We start from the raw sequence: 25225 nt of genomic DNA on the forward strand, positions 1-25225 counted from the left end.
ATTTAATCAAGTAACAATGGTTTTCAACCACTTTATAAAACGTATTTGAAACAATATGCAGCTGTTACCTACCTAATATATTTTCCGTTGTCAGGAAATTGAAATATACTAGACTAGTAATGAGTTGTTAACATATACAGCTTCGTAAAACAACAACTATAAATCATATTGTAAAAAAAGATTGATATTTACGGAAGCGTTCGTTAACTTGCCATGTCGTGAAAATAGTTAAAAATCATGAAAATGTATATAATGTTAATTCATGACGTATGTACCTACGCAGAAAGAAATAATATACAATATACATAATATTATGTACTGTTATCTATACATTTACACAACTCGGATTTTTCAAATTTAATATTTTTCACAAATAAATAATAGGTAGGTACTTGCTGTTAGTTTCTAAAATAAAAACATAAATATATACTATACTATCTATGTAGTATTTTCGATAGAAAACGAAAATGACTCAGGTAGGTACCTAGTGGAAAAATGGCCTCTCCGATTAAATTCGATAATATGGGCAAGCTACGTGCATAACATTGTAAATAGGTACATCGATATAGGTAGGTAAACTATTGATTCAAACATCACTTGTATAGAGTGAAAAAAATGAAATACATTCCTAAATCGTTTTTCCATATACATCATTTTATACGATATACTTACCTAACGTATCACAAGTACGCATATATATTCACATGTAATATGTATCCAAGTAATGTTATAAGTACTTGCATATTATCAGTGTCGTAGGATTTTTTTTGGGCGGAGGGGGGTTAAGCATAATATTGAAATTATTATCGTATATTCCTAGTGATCATAATTTAAAAACAATATTCCTGCAATCATACCTAATACAGATACAGACATAAAATAATTCAAATACCTACATAATGATTTATTGAGTTTGAACTCAACTTTTAAAACCCCAAGTCACACATTTCATTTTTAAAATTATTAAAAATATCATCGTACCTAGGCCGAAGTTAATTCGTACGAATAAAAATTTAAAATACCACCATAGGGGTCAAACTTAATTCCTTAGAAAATAAATTGATCTATTGAGTTTTTAAAGTTAGCAACCATAATTGTGAAATCCCATAAATAAGCTGGAATATGTACAGTTCACATTTCATAAAAATTAAATTTGCAAATTTTACAATATAAAAACAGGATATTTGGGCAAAAGAATTGTTGATATTATTTAACTAAAAATAATTAAATTATATCGCTCCTATGCATCATAAAGTGAAATTAATAAACAATCGACGTTTTTAGTGTTAATGATGTTAATTGATTAATGTTGTCACTCAGAAAAATTAATTTTCTGAGTGACAACATATTAGTCAAAATATATAGCAGTACATTTCAACATCTTTCCTTAGTTTTTCACAGTTTTCTTGACGAGAAATATATTGTTTATATTGAAATGACGTTCAATGTTGGAGTAATAAACAATCATACTATTTGATTATGTAAAATCATCAGAATATGTATAAATATGAAAAAAAATATCAAACGTGTATTTTAACCTTATGGTTTTGGGCGTCAGCTCTTCTGCTGATTGTTATTAAAGTTATTAATTTCCATACTAAACGTAATAAATTGAATTCTAAATATTAATTAGTGCATTCAAAATAAAAATACAATAACACACATTACATGTTCAATGCTCATAAATAGTTTTAAACTATACGCACATACGTTAATAGTAATTTCCCCCAACATCATAAATATAATACATTTCTAGACAGTAATATTTATTATTTATACCACTTGAATGTAGTCTCAACTAAATTAACTATTACATAAACAAGTCGATGGTATTGCAGTAAAAAAAAAAAAAATCATTGACCATAGAATAATGTACGTTTGTTGGTGGCACTATTATATAGGATTTATAGTTAATTTATAGATTTAATAGTTCGTAAAAACCAAATTAACCAATATAGGTACTTTTTTATGTATTTTATTATACGCCCACCGAAAAGGCATTTTATCTTTAGGAGATTTGCCAGATAAATTTTCTAACAAAATGTTTACCCAACATGCATGAGTCCTAGTGCTTATTGTATATACAATATAGGTACTTAAAAATAAATCTTTGGTGTTAAATAAACAAAATTATGTTAAAAAATATGTCCATCATATTCTAAATGACAAAACTAGAGCAGTGTAGTAATTTAAATAATGCTTTAAATACCTTTGCATTAGTGTGTTGTAAATAATTACCTATAATTATACGATGTATTAAATGCACAATAACTCGCAAACATACATTGTATATTATATTTATTTTTTTATGCTGTTAATATAATATTATAGGGCCGTGATATTGCTTTTATCATTTTTCTTATTATTATTAAAAAAAATTTGCTGTATTAATATTTTTAATTATTGATTTAGGTCATTGGTTCAAAGTCTAGATGAGCCAACTAAAATGGGATATGTACCAAATAAAATTCTTAAAAAAATACCGGCTCCTGTCAGAGCGACTGCTGTGGTTCCAGCAGAAGGACAGACGTTATCAAAAAAAGATGCAAAATTCAATAGAGAGTAAGATAAGCCATTTTAAGAAATATTTTTACAAGTAGAGTGATTAGTTAATGTCTAAGCGATATTAGCTTTCGGTACTATCCGATGACGACTTATGACATAAATGTATTTCGTTCATTCCAGTGTAAACATTATCTATAATCTATATAGCGTAGGTAATCATCAGTCATAGTCTAACCAAAATAAATATAATCCAGTGGTGGATCTAGGATTTTGTTTTTTTGAATGGGCGGGGGTAAACATGTTTTTATCATATTATTTTATTACTTATAAGTGTACGTCACACCATCTGCTAACACATCTGATTGGCTTTGAGAGGGGGGATCAGGCCCATCTGCCCCCTCTTAAATCCGAGACACTGATAAAATCTATTAAATATAGTGAGAAAACACTATTTAATAAAATAACAAATAAGAAAAATATAGGTGTTTTAAAATGCTCAAGACATTTCTGAAATCAAATTATAATATAATTTAAAGAAAATAACCCTAGAACACGTATCACAGACATCAATTGTTGTAAAGCTGTCTAATTCTTATGATTTATCCAAAGAATAGCTTCCAAATTCCAAATTAAATTACCTTTGAAATTCCTATTCTGCTCCTTAGTTCACCAATTATTCGAATATCAAAATATAATAAATTACGCGTTCAACGAAGATTCTTGCGCATTGTTTCTTACTCACTAAATATGTCTTGCCCTCATAAAATTGTACTCCGGTCTGATACTACCAACAGTTATCTATCCTTGCTGACTACAGAAGAACAGAAGAACTTCTAACCAAACATATAAATGGCTTAATCGATTCCCCACATTGTTGTCTGCAATTCATTTTAGAGTCGATCCGCGTTACACAAGATTTTTTTTCAATTTTTAATCCGTTTTCTTCCTTCAACTACTTTACCAAATGCTACTTCATATTACACGTAATTGTGGCAAAATATGTCGATCCAAATTTTGAGTTTTAATCTAGTTTTATTAGCAATAATTTTAACATTATTTCTTTATTATATTGTACTTTTATTTTAAATAAAATATTTAGAATAATAATAGTTTAATTCTACAAAAGCTTAATGCCTATTATAGGATTAAAAATAGTTAAAAAAAATACATATAAATACATAAAATAAATATAATACATACAAATTATATTTTTATGAATAATTTTAAAGGAAAAATATTATTTGTACAATATATTATTTTATTATTTAATACATAATTTATTTCTACGATTAAACTTTTTTATAGTGTGGTACTCGCAGAATTAGTAGAAACTGAAGAAGAATTTGGTCAAGATATTCAAGAAGTAGTGGAAAGATATTTAAATCCTTTAGAGCTCAATGATGCACCAAGAATAGTCAGAGATAATAAAGATCTTATATTCAACAATTTAAAACAAATATCACAATTTCATAACACGTAAGTTATTTAAAATAATCCTTCCACGAAGTATACGAATTAACATAGGTAAGTACCTACATTATTAATTTTATGAATTTTTTGTTTTTCTGTATAATTTTATAGAGTTCTTATTGCTGGATTAAAATATGCAGCTAGCGAACCAAAAACTATGGGTAGAACATTTCTTCGTTTAGTAAGTGTACCTATATTGAATAAATATTTGAGATTACATCAATTATTTATCATAATATATATAATATATAAGTTGCTAAATAAATTAATTCCTCGACGATCAAAATAAAAATACAGGACTGCAAGTATATGGATACTTTATTATACAGGATGATTTTTTAAACATGCTCCCCCCATTTTTTCCTTTAATAATACATTTATTCGGATTTTCAGAATTTTTAAGTGCCTACCATAAAAAACCACATTATTCCTGATATTTTTTTAATTACTTTTGGTGTATCTTGTGTATACAAACATCAATTTTTCAAATGAGAACCTCCCCCCATTTGTACTGCAAATTATTGAGCGGGTAATTTTGTTGAAAATGTTTATGTATCTTAATCAAAATTTTAATAAGTAGTTTCTGAGTTATTAAAATGTTTATACTAACTACTAAGGAGAATAATCCTTAAATATGGTTTTACAAAAATATAAGCTAGATTATGTGTAATGTTCATTATAATTAGACCATTTTCACAAATTATTTATATTGATAAATCAATAGTAATTACTAACATTTTCAAATCATCTAAGCCTTCAAATCTACTTAACCCATTAATCATTAACATAGTCATATTATCCTTAGTAGACAAATTTATAAAACTCAAAATTTTGATTTAGATAGGTACATCAAAATTTAAAAAAAAATTATCTGCTGAATTATTTAAATTGAAAAAGGGCCTCCCTTATTTGGGGTCCTATTTGAAAAACAGAAGTTTGTGTTGTCACATGATCATCCTTAAGTGGTACAAAAAATCTCAAGTATTCGAAAATATTGTGTTCAAATAAACTTAAAAATTCCAAAAATCAGAACTTAAATATATGTTTAATTTAAGCATACAAATAGGGTGAGCATGCCTAAAAATCACCCTGTATATATAGAATCTTGGGATTGTCGTATTGAGTTTCATTTTGCCCAGCTATTACTTTGGTTTAAATGTATTGGTGTACGTGTACTGTCGTAATATATCATGTTCAATTTGAATTCAATGATAACTCTCAATAAACGCCGTTAGGTTGGGTTAAATTAAAAAATTAAAAATTAAAAAATTGTTTTTAATAAAACAAAAATACTAATAGTGTAATTTTAAAAATTAAAATTATAATAAATATGTATGTTGTATCTTCTAAAACAATAAATTTAAGTCTACAATTAAAAAAAATACCTATTAAATCAATCTGCTGTATCTACAGTAGTTGAATCGACTATTGAGTGTTACTATAATGAGTATTATATGTCACTATAGTCACTGTAATGGATCATGGATGTGTTAAGTTTGAATTCTATAATAAAATATCAATGCATACGAAAAACGATTCTGAGCCGATGGTGTGTCAGCCTATATTTCCATCCATATTTTATAATTTAATCCTATTACTATAAGTAATTTATTTTTCTATTAATAGATTGAACTAGGTAGATTTAAACGGTTGGTTGAACTTATTTTTACCAGAAATAAATCGTACATAATACCTTATTAATATAATATTGATTTATTACTAAGTAATAGTATTATAAGTCTTATGATTTAATACCGACGAAACTCATTACCTAGGTTAAGAACTTGACTAAAAATAATAATAATCTATAAACTTTAATTTTTAGATGTATTACTCGTTGTATTACTAATTCTTTAACTGTATCGTCTGTATCTATAATCTATATTCTATGTATTTAGTTATTTAACTTAAATTTATATCTGTAGTCTTTACTTTTGGGCGTTTATAATTTAAATAAAAATAAATATAAAATATTTGATTAAAAATTTACCTTGAAAATTTATTTTACAAAATATTATACATATTTTTTTTTAGAGATTTATAGGTTTTTGTAAGAAAAATCATTGAATTCGAAAAACAATTCTGAGCGAGGACAATCCGACGATCTGTCAGCCTATAATATTACGAAGTATATTTGATAATATTATTGTGATTAAAGTAATTTATTTTACTATTAGGGTTAGAAATTGGTACAACAGTAGGGGAAATTTATTTTTGCCAAAAAAATTACATTTTAATATGTCATTGTATGTATAAAAAATAATAATATACTCTTAAAGTATCATATACTCAATCGTTATTCTTGAGTTTTAATTTGTAATTTAATCCAAATTCGAACTTAATATAAAAATCTGTAAAAATGAACCGTATTAATATATTTTTTTGGTGTTTTGGTTACAGTACGAACTATTTTTGAGAATCCTTATTTTACATTTTCAATCATTAGCTATAAAAGTTGAACATTTTATAAATTTTTAATTTATAGATAATTTGTAAATTTTGTCAAAATTTTAACTGTAAATACTTATGAAAAAATCGATATATTCTAGGCATATTTATTATTTCTCAAATGCTATTATAACTACTAATGAAGAACCTTGTATAAAACTTTCAAGCTTTTTGCCTCGACTAATAAAATTTTATTGACATTTAAAAAAACTAAAACAATTGAAAATTGTAAATGTCTATAAATACCTCAAAACAAGTCAAAATATTTAAAAAATGATATCATATATAGAATATGTTGATATACACATTTGATGAAAATTTCAAGTACCTTCGGTAAATATGTTTTGAATAATAAGTGAATCGTTGTATACGAATTTGTTAATTTACGGGTGAATATCCAATGTCTAACTTAAAACGCTGATAAAAAATGTTTTGTTAAATGTATAAAACTTAAGGGAAATCTTGTATGAAAATTTCAAAGCTTAGATATACATAAAAAATATTTCATGAATTTTTAACTCGAAATAATTTGCAAATTTTCGTGGTTTTGATGAATTTTGTCAAATTTTTAACTTCAGACGCTCATAAAAAATAATGTAGATTTACACACAATTTTTTTTTAAATTTCTCCTTACAAAAATTTAAAGGAACATCCTATTAGTTTTTTAAGTTTTTTGACCAAACGAACAATTTTTTTATCGACAATAATTAAAAAAAAAAAACTAATACAAGTATATAACTCGATATTTTCTTATGCCTATAAATAGCTCAAAAAGAATCAAAATATTTCAAAAACTGATGGTAAGTAGAAATTGCTAGGTATATGAAATCAAAAATTTTATTATATATCGAATATGATGATACAAACATTTGATGTAAATTTCAAGTACCTAAGATTAATAGTTTTTGAATAACAACAAAATGAGAAAATAGTTTTATTAGAATTTGTTAATTTACAGGTGTATTTCTAATGTTAAACTTCAAATGCTCATAAAAAATTAATTTGACTTTCCAGTGAATTTTTTATTTTGTTAAATGCATAAAAATGTAAGGGGAATCTTGTATGAAAATTGTAATGCCTAAATATACATAGAAAAATGTATATTAATTTCTAACTTGAAATAATTTGCCTATTTTCGTGATTTTAATGAATTTTGACAACACTTTAACTTCAGACGCTTATAAAAAAATATTGTGGATTTAAGTTCAAATTTATGTTTAACTTTCACTAACCACAACTTATGAGGACCGTTGTATTACATTTTCAATTTGTTTGACCTAACGAACATTTTTTTATCGACAGTTATTTAATAAAAACTAATAAAACTAGAAATTTTGTTGTCTATCAGAAAAGATGCTGTTGAAAAAATCGAAGCATTTTTACTGCCCCAAAAGACGAGGACAGACACAAAAAAAACACACATCATTGTAAAATCAATATATTCATCGCTCCACTCAGAATATAAAAATGAAATCATTTTTACCTTTCATTTTTTTAAGTATGAAAATAAATATAAGATATGTTTAGCAAAAATATTATTATTTGTATAAGTTGGGTAAATTACATTTTTATAACAAAACAAATTGTACAGAATATTAAATTATCAACTATAGAAGTAGTTCGATGTTCAAACAATAATATTATTTGCATACATTGAAATAAATTGCTTTAATGTTTGCCTATACTTTACTCCTTAATGTACGTCTTAAATCTTAGTACCCATTGACCATTACTGTGATACAACTTTTTAGATTTCAAGTGGAACGATGAATGTATTGATTTTACAATAAATGTGTGTTTTTTTATTTTATTTTTTTTTGTGGCTGTCATCACCTTTTAGGACAGTAAAAGTGCTTAGATTTTCTTCAACAGTATCTTGTTCGATGGGAAATGAATCAAGTTGGAGCATTTGGGAGGTCAAAATTTAAAATTCCCGCAGTAATTTTCAAAAGAGCCGAGAAAAACAATAAAGAAATTAAGGAAAACCGGGGATTTTTCGACAAAATCGTTTTTGGTTTATGATGTAACTTTAAAACAAATTATCGTTTTATGAAATTTTCACTGGTTGTTTATATTCACATTTTCTATACTCAATAAAATGTTCAAAATATTTTGGTCAATTTTGAACTGTATACGGACATTTTCAGTTTCCAATTTTTATGGTCTTTTTTTCATTTAATGTCAATAAAACTTTATTTGTTGAGTAAAAAAGCTTGAAAATTTAATACAAGGCTCTTACTATATTGTTAAAATCACATTTAAAAAATATTAAAAATCCAAAGCCACAGTTTATTTTTATAAGCATTTAAAGTTCAAATCTTGACAAATACTGAAAAACACGAAAATCAGCAAATTATTTTGAGTTTAGAATTCATAAAAATTTTTCTTTTTAAATCTAAGATTTGAAAATGTAATACAAGATTATTCATAAGTTTGTCTACCTTTATCCAAAAAAAAAAATGTCTACAAATAAATCAAATAAAATTTTTATGAGCGTTTGAAATTCATATTTTTACAATATTGGATATTCACTCGATTTCTCATGTAACGTTTTTGTTATTTTATATTTTATTGTTATTCAAAAATAAATAATTGTAGATACATGAAAATTTTACTGAATGTTAATATTTTAATTTTCTATACACCATACATTTTTTTACATATTTTGACTCTTTTTGAGCTATTTACGGACATTGTTAGTTTTCATTTTTTTTAGTTTTTTTTTCTATAAATATCAATGTAATTATATTTTTTTTTTTTTTACCCAACTAATTTTATTTGTTAGGTAAAAAAGCGTGAAATGTTAATGCAAGGCTCCTGATATATTGTTACAATAGCAGTTGAAAAATATAAAAATACATAGGCACAATTTTTTTTATATAAGCATTTAAAGTTCAAATTTTGACAAAATATAGTAAATTTAAAATTTAATAATTATTTTTTAGTTAAAAATTTATAAAATGTTCAACTTTTTTAGCTAGAGATTTAAAAATTAAAGCAAGGTTCCACGTAAATAGGTTATATATAAATTACTTTATTCACAACAATATCATCAAATATACATAGTAATATCATAGGCTGACTGACCATTTTCGCTCAGAATCGTTTTTCTTATACAATGATATTACATCATTGAATTCAAATTTACCACCATCCATTACAGTGGCCCACTTGTAAACTTATGTACAGCAGAACGACACCCACTTGCCCACCTTTTTTATAATGGCTTCATCTGCATTACTTCTCACGTCTAACCTATCCTAACAGTGACGTATCCAACGTGCAAATAATATTCACTTTTAAAATTATAAAAGCAACATTTTATTTTATTTTTTAATATCAATATTTTAATCATTTTTCTGAAGTTGCAATATAAGTCACACACAATAATTATAGAAAATAAGGAAAATTTTTAACTTTTATTAGTTTTATTATATGTAAACCATTGATATATTCTATAAATCATTTTAAGCTCATAATTTTGGTGATGTCTTGCTCGTTATGTGCACAAGCCACAAAATACAATATAACGATAAGTGTTATTGTTATAACTTTATAAGTAACTTATAATTCTATAACATATTCAACGTTAAACCATTTAACTCTAATTAAGTTTAATAATATGTAATATTAATAACAGTTTTTAAATAATATCTATAGGAATACCTATTACAATTATTGACTTTTGACTGAAGTTTAAACCATTGTAAATTATAATGTTTCGGTTTTTTCAGGAAAGGGATTTTGATAAGCATGTCAATTATTGTCAGACAGAACCAGAAGCACAAGAATTTTTGGAACGCAATTATGAAGTAAACGAGTATTTTGAGGTACGTAGACAAAAATTTTGTTTTGATCAAGAATACTATTATTCTTATTTATCTCGATTGTTTTAATACCCGTAAAATATGTTTATACGTAATTTAAATGTTTCCAAGGTACTTTATTTTTATGTGAACATTATGTATTCTGAATTGACTTTCAGTAGGTATGATGATTTTTAAAATACGACATTATAGATTTATAATCTATAGGAGATTATAATTTGTATTGTTTCAATTATTCGTTGCACAATTCTATTATGCGAGATACTGTTATACGTTATTAAGATATTATTAAATAACATTAGTATACACAGCATGATTTAAAATAATCTTAAATCGTGATACACAGTAAGACTATATAGATTATAAATCTGTCATCTGTGATAAGACTACCTATATCGTGGATGTTTAAGGTGTTAAATATTTATAAAATAAGAATTAAAAATCGATTAATATAAGCAATATCTGCTACTAGAACTAGACTATTGCGGGCTTGCTTGAACAATCACTTAATATTTATTTTATTAATCAATAGTGAGCCAGGCCACTTAAACATTATTTGGTGGTCCATAATAAGTCTATTACATTTTAGAAAACTATTAAATGAATATGTTTTTATGAAACCTTGCATAAATATATAACTACGTCTAAAATATTGTTTCATAATCTAGAAATCGGTGAAAACATTAAACAATGCTTATCGTATATTCGTATTAACGTAATAATACTATATATGATTGTTTGAACAAATTATTATTTATTACTCATTACTTATAACTTCTTATATTATAATATACCCACTGGCCACTACCTAACCATACCAAACATTTTACGATGCTGGTTTTTAATAATTAATGATCTGCTCCTTGACCTATACGGTTGTACTTTATTTACTAGTTTCACATATTTTGTATACATTTGTTATTTTTATCACTATTATAGAGTCTAAAAATAGTGCGAAACATTTCGATAGTGCAATTTAGTAGGTACCTATACCTATTCTAAGTAGAATATATTACATTTTAATTTATAATAATTAATATTTGATAGATATTTCTGATTAATAGTTTTTTTTTTTTTTATAATAATAATTTACGGAACAAAATATATTTTAAATCCATGGGGTTTTATATTGGAAAAAAAATTAAATTAACATAAAAATACTATTATTCAACTTATATAGCCTTAACGTTTGCTTCTTTTGAAGTATTCTCAATTATTGTTTGTCAAAATCGGTAAAGTATTTTTTTTAGAACCTATATAAACCTCAACCACACACTCTGCCTCTAATATATAATAGCGGTTCAGTGGCGTATTTAAGATTTTTTCATGGTGGGGTCTCGTAATATTTCCAACACTAAGCTGTGAGATACATTTATAATCCGATTAAAAAAAATAAACGTTGTTATGGGTCAATGGGGGAGATGGTCCGGATTTTCGTGAGCCAACATTAAATTCATGTGTAATCCACCTTATAGTTACTTAAGTTATAACATTTAAAGATTGAGAAAATAATGCATTTCACAAAATAGTTGAAGCCAAAATATATTATTAGAAAATAATATTATTGTAGCCAGGTACGTCATATCTACTGACTATAGGCGCCAATTGTAGATTGATTCCGAGTAGCGTAACAATATTAAAACCGGATAATTTAAATTTTGATTACTAATCAGTTTGGATTTTAATTGGGTAAGGAATACGAACGCTATGTAGGAATATATTTCTCATTTGAATATTTTATTTGACCTTACAATTATAATTTTGTAAAGCATTATACTGCAGTGTATACGGTTGGATATAACAACTATTTAGTATTGGCTAGTTGCCATTTGCAGAATCCTTTTGCTGGAAATAGACAGTATGATATTTCTTAAGATTTTTATAGTGCAAAATACCACAAACCATTAAACAACCACAGAAATAAAAATCATATATTTTTCGATAAAGATTATATTTATAAGATAAGTTAAATTATGATAAGATTAAGCTAGGCCATTAATTAAACTTGAAAATGTCCACATTAAATGATTGGTTTTTTAATACTATTACTTTATTACATCCTAATGTTGAAATAATTTTTTTTTAATAATCAAAAATGTATGTTCTCTATTATTCAATAGGGTAGGTACCTAACATAAGTCATAAGTTATGGCATAATTCAAATGTTTAAATTAATAATAATTAATAAGTACTTGTCTTCAGATCAAATAGCGTTTTGTGTTGTTTTCTAGATTTTATTAATTTAAATAATTAAATGAATAAATATGTATTAATGTTTTTGTTTACTATTTAAAAATAGTAAAAATATCAATGTAGGAATTATTGCATTTCTTGGATATAAGTACCTGTAAAATAAGGGTTTAACTAAACTTTAGCTTTAAGCCTCTTACCAATCCGTGTGGACAACCTTAGTCCTTAGTCCTTACCAGTGGCAAGGTGAACTTCATTAACTTATGAGGCACAATAATTTATATTAGTAATTATAAATACTTATATAAATAATTACGTATTTACTTAAATGGTAACTGAGAATAATTAGCTTAGTCTTAGTGTGTACTTAATAAATTATTTACTATACGTGAAATGCCCCTAGTCTCCAGGACACCCACCACCCTTTAAGCTGAGGCACGTGCCTCAAATAAAGTCCTTCGTCACGCCACTGGTCCTTACTATAGTTACGACTACATAACAAATAATTTCAAAAAGAGCTGGCCAAGTGCCTGACCTTCGTTATCTATGCTGCTACACTAAACTCTTCCATTGTTGATAAAAAAATGTATAAAAATTGTTTTTAAATATGCCAACTGACATAAAATCAGGCCATTTTCTGTTAAACTTTTCATTAGTCCGTGAACGAATTTACATTTTAAATTTTTTATATCTTTGTAAGAAGGTTAACGCAGGTCTAAGGTCTAACGAACGTAGAAAGTTATTTTAATATACCAATGTAGGTACCATGGGAGTAGAACTGTAGAACACACTAAGACCTATAGTTATGTACAGCTTATGTTGTATTTGTTACAAATAGGTAGTTGATGATTTAGTTATTTAAATTTAAATTTATCTCTCTCGAAAGCATTTATTTTCAACTACCATAAACTCGTGTCGCTACGATTTGTAAATAATTCATTAGTAAATAATTGATACACAACTCAAATGTGTTTTTAAACGGTTTGATTTACCTACGATTAAAATATTCAGTATTTTCGTACTTACCTAATTTATTACCTGACTCATCAGTCATCATTGATAATTTATTATGTTAATTATTGTATTTGATTACAACTAAAACTATTTATAACCTGTAATAGACCATTGTGGATGTTGAAAATGAATACATTTGATGTTAAGATATGTGAACAATTAATGGTAAAGAAATATTGGTACAGATTTCTGTGAAGTATAACTAAAAATACCTTTTGTAGGCGATTTAATATCCACTAATGATGAACGCCACTCGCTTTTGGCAGACTTGATATTATAATAATAGGTATATATATATTATGATTATGTATGTATATTATAGTAGTACCTAATAGCTAACTACGCCCTGCAACTGCTCTTAATGCAAACCACAGTTCATAATATGATGAAAAATAAATAAATTAGGTAACAGAAGTTAATATTTTTAAATGTTAAAATTATTATGTTAAGAATACTAAACGAGACACAGGCTTTCGATTTTGAGCATTAATTGACAATAAAATATGATAAAATAAATATATTTTACGTTTTTAAACAAACTATGGAGTAGAACAAAATATACAAAATATATATTACATAATATATTATGATGAGTATTAAATATTTATGCGAAAATCTAATAAAACAATTTCGCAGTTAATGCGATTCTGTGGTAATTATTGGGTGAGGGAATAAATTAGAAAAATAATTAAATATGTATAATATCCAAAATATAAAATTAAAAAATGTCTAAATTGCTTCTTTTTTCGGTACATATGTCATATATACAGCTGCTGTAATGTAATTGTGATTTAATTGATATTGTATATAATATTTATATACTAGATGATTTTATTCAACTTAAAATTATAACAAGTTTGAGATCGTTGATATTACATCGCGGTATTAAAATTGAATATAATATCTTGTCAAATAATAATTAACAAAATTAATAGATCGCAGGGCAAATGGTGTGCGATTATTTATTTTTAAATCGCGCTATTTTAAATACATGATTATAACGGAAGAGCTATGAAGACTACTTTTTATTTATACATACAACGCTCACACTTGTTGTGACGATTTCCTGAAAATTCATCAGCAGTATATTTTTACACTGTCTGTTGTCAGGTCGAAATTCGGTCACCAGTGAAAAAAAAGTTAACTTTAACATAAAAATGTTCACTTTTTGTTTCAATTTCAGGATGAGCGATTGAAATTTGGAGACGATAAAGCTCTTTCGGAACACTTGAAATTGCCGATACAACGAATTAACGATTATCAATTACTACTCAAGGTTAGTCATTAGGCTCCTTACAATTCTCATAAATAAAAAACGTGATGCCTGCAACGATAAAATACATTATACAAGATTAATTAAATAAAGTTGTTGGTTACAATTATAAGTTTAAAACGTTTTTAATAAATATTTTATAATGTATATAATTTCATTTCATTATTTCTTCAATGAAAAATTGGATACAAAATATTAAATATAGTTGTATCTTGTATGAATAATTTTTGTTTCCATATTTTAGTATTAATTACCTAGTTCTAATCTTCAAATTGTCACACTGAACTTTTATATTGTTCTTACTCATTTACCACTTAATTTCTGAACTATTTTACGAGTTTCATAAATTGTTCATATATGCACTTAAAGGCGTATGCCGTATATCTTACACTTTTCACTATATAGTATATATATATATATATATATACAATGTGTATTTAAAATTGTTAGCATTATTGTTAAATTATAATAGCGCTCTCCCCAAGAATTTAAAATCCAGCTTAACCATGGTCAGGGTTGTGGAACGTCGGTTGTACAACTAATAATTTAAAAACATTTTTCCGTATTACTCAAATATTTTAATAAAATGGAAAATATATCCTTAAATTATTTTTATCAGTTTCTTTGCGATAAAATAGATGGAAAAATGTTTAGTTAATATTTAACATTAATATTATACATATTTAATTTTATTAGGAACTAGTGAAATATTCATTACTCATAGGAGAAGATACTACTGACTTAGAAAGAGCTCTGGAATTGATGCTATCAATTCCACACCGATTTACCGACACGAAATTTTTAACTAATATAGAAGGATTTCATGGCACTATACATAAACTGGGCCGATTATTAAAACACGTAAGTGGACTACGTCATTAATCATCAAAGGTTTATAAATATCACTGAAGGTCAAATTTTGTATAGTCAGTGGTTTTTTCCTATATATTTGCAACATGTGTTTTTGTATGTTGTTTTATAACTGAATAGTGAATCGAAGGATTCATATACCTCCAATTCATAACATTTTAGTACATTTTACATTTTATTGGAATACACCATATATTATACTATCATTACAAAATTATAGGGATGGTACTACGTACAAGACGCCGAAGATCCTAAAGGGCATCAGCGCTATTGCTTTTTATTCAAATCTAGAATCCTTGTCTGTAAAGTTCGTCGAATATCTGAAGATAAATCTGTCTTCGTACTGAAGGATATAATTAGAGTAATATAGAGGGATTTTAAATAAATATATGAAATTATAAACAATATTATTTTTTCTCATACAGTTACCCGAAGTTACTGTAAAAACAGCTCCAGACAACAAGCGTGTATGGGTACTTCATCATAGACTAGGAGATGTTGGAAATTATCCTTTCACCTTTAGAGCTAATGAAGATTTAAGTCGGGATCAGTGGATTACAGAAATTGAAGAACATAGAAACGATTTACGTAAGTATTGAATATATATTATTTTTTTCTAATGACAATTATATTCTAATTTTAATAGAATGAATCAATTAATAATATTATACATTAAAGTAATTTAAACATTAAAAGAACATTTTATATAATGGGATTATCGGTTAAAAGGTGAAAAAGAAGATTTACAAGACCAATTTTGGGAGCGAGAATACGTTTCTATAACAGAAACTTCTAAATCTTCTATAACAGGTTCATAAAAATAAAATTACGCGTATGCTTGAACTGGTTTTAAGTAAATAATAGGTACAATTAAACAATTTACAAAAAGCTAAAATTTCTGAAAAAAATTGCTTCTAACTTGGGCACATTAAAAATAAATATTACACGCGCTTTAAGCTATATTAATTTAGTTTGAATATTAATACGCTGCACTTGCTTCTATTTTTACGTAATGTTGACTATAAGTTTTTAGTTAATGATTTTATATTTTAGTGACAAATGTTGAACATAACAGTGACGATATCAAAGTACAAAAACAAAAGGATGAAGATTTATTTGAACCACTTAAAGGTATCGAATTAGATATTTCTTCAGAGATTGAAGAAGGTTTAGATCCCATTGAAAGACGATTAGCACCGAAACCGTTGAAGCACGTTGAAGAGCCAAAACGTCCACCACTTACACTTCCACCTAAAGAACCAATATTTGAATGCACATCACCACCTGAACCTAAGAAACGACCAGAACCTGAGAAAGTTGAAGGTTAGTCTATGTTTGAATTAATAATTGTATTATATTTAATCCTCATCGAAATGTAAGTGTGGTTTATGCCTTATGAGTTACTCATTTCTCGTGTAACTTAAAATAAAAATTACTATCATAACATATAAGTACTTATGCTTATTGTACATTTTTATGTTGTGCAAATTGTATAATACCTATATCTTTGGAATAACAATAATAGGTACGTTTTATTTATGTGGGAAAATTCAAAATGTTCAAATATTATAGTAATCCTTCCATTTTTAAACCTGAGTGACATAAAATTTAACATTTTAGATTCCGAGAGGAGAATTTAATAAATGTTTTTTTCTGTCATTATCTACCTTTATATAATATGAGCTTTTTTTTTTAAATAACAGGGAAAACCAAAAAACTAAAATTAGGGAATACAAGAATATTTGGGCAAATTCTGTTTTCGAGAAAATCGATTTATTTTGTTGTAATAAAGTAATTTGTGCCAAATATTTATATGAGCATTTTCTATATACTTAATACTTAAAAAATAATTTTAATAATTAATAATTTAAAAAATATTATGCTCTACTTATGTTATTTATAGACATCTGAATTTTGTCTAAATATTTTGAAAATTTCATAATGTAAAGAAAATTATTATTTTAATAATAATGGAATGTTTCAAATTTCTACGAATATAATATTTTTAAACTGTATCAAAATAAAAACTCGTTTGGTTAAAAACAGTTATTAAACGTGTGAATATTTAATTTTGTCAAATCTTCAATCGTCTTAAAAAAAAATGATAAGGTCTTCTGATAAACTGTTTTTTTAATTTGCTATATTGACAGAAGTTATTGTCAAGTATTGGATGTTAAGGCTAAGAAATTTACGAATTTTTAACTAAAAAATAATTTATATATTTTCGTGGTTATCTAATAATTAGGTACGATTTTATAAAAAATTGAAATTGTGTAAAAATATCGTTGTCTTTAAGATATGTAAATTTACAGTAATTTTTATTTTTTATTTATGAACTCATAAACCATCATTAAATCATACATTAATCGAAAAACAATAAAAATTCGAACATTTAATATTAATAAATAGCATAAAAAAAGCCAAAATATTTTGAAATGAATATAATTATATGATATAATAATTATTATAATGTCTAGAAAATATTAATGGTTTGTAAATATTTAGGGAAAATCGGTATTTATTTTGAATTACAAAAAAAAAAATCGATTTTGTCGAAAACAAGTTTTGTATAAAATGTCAAGTTTTTTCATAATTTTTTTGTGGTTTTCAAAAGGTGATGACAGACATAAAAATAATAGTAAAAAAAAACACATACATCATTGTAAAATCAATACATTCATCGCTCCGCTCAGAATCTAAAACGGTTTGCTCCAGGTGCTTTAATGTAGGAAAACCAAGATTCGAGAGGTCCAATGGAAAGTATTCAGTGAGATAGCCAATTCAAAGGGGGAAAAAAGATCCCGTTTTTAGCCACAGGGTGGCACGTTTGAAATTTCTGGACTTATGTCGTTTCTACAAACCTATCACAGTTAAATGCGTGGCTGAACATGTTATATATGTCCACACTGGACCGGTAGGTCCTGGATAGTGGACTTATCAGTCAGCCACAATTAAGTATGTTTACAATTAGGTGATTCAATTGCACTCAACATTCTTTTATATCAAAATTTGGATTTTCAACTATTCGTTTACAAATATTAATTTTTTTAATTCTTTATTTTATATAAATTAGTTTATTGTAGTTTCAGTTGCATGTTGCCCGTGTTTTAAAATTGTAATGTATTTAAACATTGTGGCCTGTAGGATATGTGATAACAACAAGTGTCCTCACATTTTGTTATGCTCTCTAAAAATGTACTTTTGGTCCTTTCTTAAGTAGAACTAAGGTTCTATAACATACGTTTTCTAAATTGTTCCATCCTAGAACAATACAACATGTATTTTCTAAGATTTTTATATTTTTCAACATATTTTTTTTCAATTTCATCATTCTATAACTAAATGTTCTAAAACTTTATTTACTAAAACATTTTTAAAAATCTTAGGTACCTATATATTAGGTTTCGAGTGTACCTCGCGTCATCGCATGATTCAGTAGTTCATTGTAATGATGTGTTAAATATGCATTTTTATTTAAATCAATGTACCTATACGAAAAATGATTCTGAGATGGTGTACCATATTCTATTTTTTATGATATTTTATAATTTATTTTTATTACTTAGTTAATATTAATACGGTAGACACAACTAATTTTTGTCATTAAAATAACACATATTATATTACCTATTATTATTACATAAGCCAACTTAATAAATAACGTACTCCATAGATTGGTGTGAATAGCTAAATAGCTTAGTGGTATCAACAGCTCAAATCTAGTATCAACATTTATACAAACATTATGAAGCCCGTGCCCCCTCATTCATCGTAAATCGTAATTATACTTTTTGTATTAAGGGTCCCGGTGCCAGTTTTTCAAAATTTCCACAATTCTATAAAATTTGAAAATTAAATTTTATATTTTAGTTGCCTCCTCAATTATAAGACTTTTCCACTAATCTACTACCCGATACCTATTTAGAGAGGGTTGATAGGGTGTATTATATCGAAAAAAGTGACTTTACGGGAATAACTCTCAAGCTTTGTAGAATCGTCGGATTTGATGACTATTTTTTTATGTGAAAGAAAAAGACTTCCTACAGCCCGCATCGATCTCTGATTTTGTATTTTATTTCAAATAACTGTATTAAAAAATATGTGAAAAAATGTTTTTTATCTCGTATTTTTTTAGACATATTACGAAGTTTGAGAATATAATATTGAAAAACAGAGATCGATGCGGGCTGTAAAGTATTTCCTTTTAGCAATTAAAAAAAAAAAATATGAAATTTGGTTGATTCTACAAGGCGGTATCGTTATTCCCGCAGAGTGTATTTTTGAGGACAAAATCGCATCGGCACCGGGCGCCTTATGGAACCTTCTAGTGTGTCTTTTATAAGGGCCAATATTTAGGTAATATGCAATTTTCTCGCCAACGACCGTGGCATTTGTGTTAATCGTAAATTATAATTAGTATTGGTGTGATTGTATACGAACGCAAATATGTGAATATGCGCACATGTCAATGGTAACGCCGACCAAAAATAAAAAGTGTGATTTTTCACTCAAAACACGCGCTTTTCAGGAAAATCTCACGCCTCGTAGAATGTTCTAATAATTTAATTAATCAATTTTTTTGTTAGAAATAGGATGGTTTTCTACATGGTGCAATGGACTTTGATTTCGTCACTTAAAACAAAAATAATAAAAAAACAAAAGCTTGTAAAAATTGGTCATATTAAAAATCGTATTATATGGTTTATAAATAGCATTTTGAAAATTAAAGTCTAGTGCACTATGTAAGAAGTGTTTATCTTTTCAAAAAAAAAAAAAAATTACCGAAATCGGATTACGAGGCGCGAGAGTTTTTCTCTTTAAGGCATGTTTTTGAACAAAAAACAGGTTACGTGTAGGCTCCTTAAAAGGACGTGTAATCCGCATGTGTTGTCTCCGTCTTACACATGCGTAACATACCAAATTTTACGCTCAGCAGAACACGTGTAGCACCGTTAGTTTAAAACTTATAGTGAATTGACGTATTATAAAATTTAAAGGTACGATTATTATCTAGACAATATCATGGGCTTTTTATCATATTTCAATTTTAAAGCGATTTATGAGTATTTTAAAATTGTAAATTGTTTGTACATCTTAAAATGCTCATAACTCGCTTTAAAATTAAAATATAATAAAAAAATTCACGATGTTGCCTAGATAATAATCTTACCTTTAAATTTCAAAAGAGGTCAATTCACTCGAATTTTTAAATTAACGGTGCTACAAGTGTTATGATGAGTGTAAAATTTGCTATGTTACGCTCTTGTAAAACTGAGACAACACATGCGGGTATCACGTCCTCTTAAAATTTTTTTTTTGCGAATGCACGAATGAATATTTATGGTTTTAGGGATTGATATGTGTTTTCTATTAGCGGTCCAGAAACCCCTGTTCTAAATTGAATATAATATAATATTGGAAAAGTCATAAGTAATTAAATAAATTTCCCGGGAAATATATTTAAAAATATTTGTATTTATAATCAATTTATGTATTTGTAAAAATAATATCATAAATTCAAAGTAAAGTTTTATTACGTATTGTTATTAATATTTATTTAGAACCTCCTGTGATTGAAATGCCTGTTCCACATCAAGAAGTTATTGTTGAAAAGGAAATAAAAGAGGAAGAACCTATTCCACAAGTAGAACCGGTTCCAACGGAACCTCCTCCACCTGAAAGATCTCCTTCACCAGCTGAAGAAGAAATTGAATCCGAACCATTAAAATACATTGAAGGTGTTTCAAAACCATACTTCCATGTCAATATTAAAGGAACTAGTCGCGGAGGTTTGTTACCAAATATTTAATTAAATTATAAAATAAGTTCTCAAGTGTCTGTATTTTAATACATTTTACTATTAATGCAACTATTGATAAAACTATATCGTTAAATGAAAAGGTGTTATTGAAGAGTGTAATGAATGGTGGGACACTAAGGGTGAATTTAAATCAGGAAGATCAATGAATAATGAATCTTCTCTTGCAGGTGATAAACACGTGAGAGTAACGCAAATTTAAATTTGTTTTTAAATATGCTTTTATTTTAACCAAAGCCAAAGTAGATTGAAAAATGTTTTTAAAATATCATATGGTGTTCATCAACAAAATAATTGCTTATATACTTCATAATGCTGCATTATATATATGTTTAAGTAAAATTATTTCCTAATTAATATTTTACTTATACTAGTCGGGGAAAATGCAACATTTGAATGTGAAATTGAGGGTGCTATGAAAGTCACATGGTTGAAAAATAACATGCCATTACCAAATACTATTTCTAACCGAACTACCATAACAGAAGATAAAGAAAACAATTTGTATAAATTACAACTAAACAAAGTAATAATGTCAGATTCGGGAACTTACACAGTTAAAGCTGAAAATGATTTAGGAGAGTCTACAAGTACAGCACTCCTATTTGTTGAAAATCGTAAGTCAATCTGTTTGTTTTTAAATGAAATAAACATAAACTATAAAACTTGAATATTTTCAGTTTCAGCAGATGAAAAGAAAGCAAGGGCAAAAGCAAACGCCCCAATTTTTGCTGTCAAGCTAGCTGATACTGAGCTTTTAGAAAACACTCATGCTAGATTTATGATTGAGATAAAAGCAAATCCATTGCCTAAATTGAGATTGTAAATTACTTAATTATTATATTGTATTGATTTAATATATTTCAATTGCTATTATATTTATTTAGTTTCAAAGGAGATAAAGAAATATCTGACGAAGACAAAAGAATACAAATATTAGAAGTGAATAAAGAAAAAGGACTCTATGAAATTGTTCTACCTAATGTAAAACCTGAAGATGCAGGAGAATATCGAGTGATTGCTAGTAATAAATACTCCGAAGAGTCGTGTTCTTGTCATGTTACAGTTACAAGTATGCAATTATTTTATTATGTGATATATAAGGTTTAACATTTATATAACTGTATATTTTTGTTTAGATGAAAAAGACTTATGGGCTGGAATGCAAACAGTAGTACCTGATGGTACTCCCCATTTTACCTGGTTGAAAAATGGAAAGCCGTTTAACCCAGAAGAACGATTTAAAGTATTATTCAAGGATGATGAGGATTCATTAGCCTTAGTATTCCAAAATGTAAAACCAGAAGATGCTGGTTTATATACTTGTATTGCCTCTACTTGTCATGGAAAAATATCATGTAGCGCTGAGCTTAGTGTCCAAGGTATGATGAACTAACATACAAATACAGTGTTATAAATTAAAATACATTTTGCCATTGTATCAATACATTTAGTTTAAATTTCTGTTAATTTTAGGTGTTGTAAAAGAACTCAATTTGCCTTATGCTCCGAAAGTAACTACTGACGTGAAAGAATTTGAAACCAAAATCCAAAGCACAGCCATCTTAGAAGCTAAAGTAATTGGTGATCCCTTACCAGATATATTTTGGTTTAAAAACGATGAAGAAATACAAGAAAATGAACGAATAAAATGCATGTTTGAAGATGACATTGCAGCTATTGTGATAAAAAATGTTGAGGTTGAAGATGAAGGAGAATATAAAGTATTTGCCAAAAATGAATTAGGATCTGATACAGAAACAATTAACCTATTGATTAAAGCAGCTCCAAAGTTCAAAAAAAATCTGATTGACTATGAAGGTGTTACTGGAAAAGAAATAACATTAACAGTTGAGATTGAAGCATCTCCAAAACCAATAGTACAATGGTAAAATACTATACAAAATATTATATAAAAAAAAGTTAAATATATCAATAATAAATTTGATTTTTTTCTAGGTATAAAGACAGTAAAACTATAAAGAAATCGAATAGAATAAAATATGTCACCGATGAAGTATCAGGAGTCTATACTTTAATTATTCAAGATTGTAAAATGGAAGATGTAGGTTTATATTCAGTAGTCGCGTCTAATCAATTTAGTCAAATATCTGATGCTTGTCGAATTAATCTTCAAATGCCTCCCCAATTTATCGGTGCCTTAGCGAAAGAGGTAGAAACTTTGGAAGGTGATTATGTATCCCTGAGTGTTAGAGTAGAGGGAGACCCACCACCACAAGTAAAATGGTAAAAAAAATAATATTAACGCATAAGAAACAAATAAGTACATAATTGTTTTATATTTCAGGTACTTTGAAGACAAATTGTTAATTGCTGATAAAACACATATCAAAATTAACGCTGTAGAAGACGTTCATACTCTTTTGATTAGTAATCTTACGAGGGAAGATTCAGGAAAATATACGTGTGAGATAAGTAACGAGTTTGGAAAAAATACAAGCGAAGGAAAATTGTTAGTCAAATGTCCACCGATTTTCGAAACGCCTTTAACTGATACAAAAGCAGTTGAAGGGGATACAAATGTAGAATTTACTGTAAAATTGAATTCCTATCCTAAATCATCAGTTCAATGGTAAAATAATAGAAATAAAAACATAAAAAAAAAATTATTTAATTATTTATATTAATTTACTAGGTTCCGTGAGGAAGAAGAAATAACAGAAACAACTACAGAATTCACTTGTTTCGAAGATGGAGATAATTTCAAGCTAATTATAAAAGAAGCAAAAACTAAATTAGCTGGCACATATAAATGTAGAGCAACAAACGAAATTGGAACTTATGATTCAGAAGCCACTCTAACAGTTATGTGTAAGATATAATAGAATTAAAATAATGCTTAGGTATTTCGATGATACTTATATTTTTTTCATTTAATAGCACAACCTACATTTAAAAAAGGATTACGGGACATGGAAGTAACGGAAGGCGGAATGCTTAAACTACAAGTGACTTGTTACGGAAGCCCTATTCCTGAAATTAAATGGTTTAAAGATGGCAAAGAAGTACGTAGTGATGCTCACATCAAAATATCAAAAGACAAAAAAAGGGTGGAAAATTTTAGTCTTACTGTCAATCTTGTAAAAGTAGAAGATGGTGGAGAATATGAAGTTAGAGCCACTAACGAAATGGGGACAGCTATTACTAAGAGTATAGTAAATATTCTAGGTAAGTAACTTGCTTGGTTATTTAAACGACAAGTATGAAACCTATTTTTTTATATTATGACAATTATTACATCTTGGATAAATACCGGGCATGCGTTTTAAGCATGTTTTCAAATATTAATCCAATCCATTGTGAGCTAAGGTTTTTAATTTTTAATTTTAAATGTTATCATTTTGCATGATTTTTGAAAAACTTAGCAAAACACTCAACTGATTTCAAAGATGATGATAATGAATCAGCTAAAAGTAAAAATGAAGATATTGAAGAAAATGTAGATAAAAAAGAAAAAGGTTAGTTGATTGTCCTAAATATTTTGTGTAAATAGAAGCTATTTTACTTATATAGCTATTTACCAAATATGTGGGATTTTATAGAATAGAATAGAATATTATATATGCTAAAAGCTTTAAGTTGCTAAATTAATTTTGTAAACAAAATGACATACGAAAATGTTAAAAACAAAGTAATTACATTTATTAGTGACATTGCCAATCAAAATCAACAGAATGGATAGCACCAGGAAAAGATTAGTGGAAATAAATGTGGAAGAAGATAGAAAAATTGGTATTTCATCAATAACTAATATAGGTATGAAATTATTTACAGGAGTCAACAAGGGC

The 25225-nt window shown here is 26.8% G+C and overlaps 1 protein-coding gene across 6 annotated transcripts in view; it reads left to right on the top strand.

Annotated features, from left to right (window-relative positions):
- Positions 1 to 25225, top strand: part of LOC132948719 (obscurin) — a 65103-nt gene that overhangs the window by 24237 nt on the left and 15641 nt on the right. For 3 of the 6 annotated variants that reach the window (XM_061019345.1, XM_061019340.1, XM_061019343.1), the window contains 23 exons: positions 2413 to 2562; positions 3811 to 3981; positions 4087 to 4156; positions 10159 to 10254; positions 14639 to 14731; positions 15425 to 15589; positions 15819 to 15959; positions 16024 to 16186; positions 16328 to 16408; positions 16652 to 16921; positions 21160 to 21387; positions 21500 to 21586; positions 21791 to 22033; positions 22097 to 22238; positions 22304 to 22488; positions 22556 to 22798; positions 22893 to 23304; positions 23376 to 23663; positions 23725 to 24009; positions 24073 to 24248; positions 24318 to 24605; positions 24803 to 24895; positions 25086 to 25193. In XM_061019345.1, the coding sequence (XP_060875328.1) occupies positions 2413 to 2562; positions 3811 to 3981; positions 4087 to 4156; positions 10159 to 10254; positions 14639 to 14731; positions 15425 to 15589; positions 15819 to 15959; positions 16024 to 16186; positions 16328 to 16408; positions 16652 to 16921; positions 21160 to 21387; positions 21500 to 21586; positions 21791 to 22033; positions 22097 to 22238; positions 22304 to 22488; positions 22556 to 22798; positions 22893 to 23304; positions 23376 to 23663; positions 23725 to 24009; positions 24073 to 24248; positions 24318 to 24605; positions 24803 to 24895; positions 25086 to 25193 (4178 nt within the window). The remainder of the gene's footprint in view (positions 1 to 2412; positions 2563 to 3810; positions 3982 to 4086; positions 4157 to 10158; positions 10255 to 14638; positions 14732 to 15424; positions 15590 to 15818; positions 15960 to 16023; positions 16187 to 16327; positions 16409 to 16651; positions 16922 to 21159; positions 21388 to 21499; positions 21587 to 21790; positions 22034 to 22096; positions 22239 to 22303; positions 22489 to 22555; positions 22799 to 22892; positions 23305 to 23375; positions 23664 to 23724; positions 24010 to 24072; positions 24249 to 24317; positions 24606 to 24802; positions 24896 to 25085; positions 25194 to 25225) is intronic. The other 3 variants (XM_061019344.1, XM_061019342.1, XM_061019341.1) reach the window with 3 other exon arrangements.

The sequence above is a fragment of the Metopolophium dirhodum genome, chromosome 7, assembly GCF_019925205.1.
Source record: "Metopolophium dirhodum isolate CAU chromosome 7, ASM1992520v1, whole genome shotgun sequence".
Taxonomy (NCBI): Eukaryota; Metazoa; Arthropoda; class Insecta; order Hemiptera; family Aphididae; genus Metopolophium; species Metopolophium dirhodum.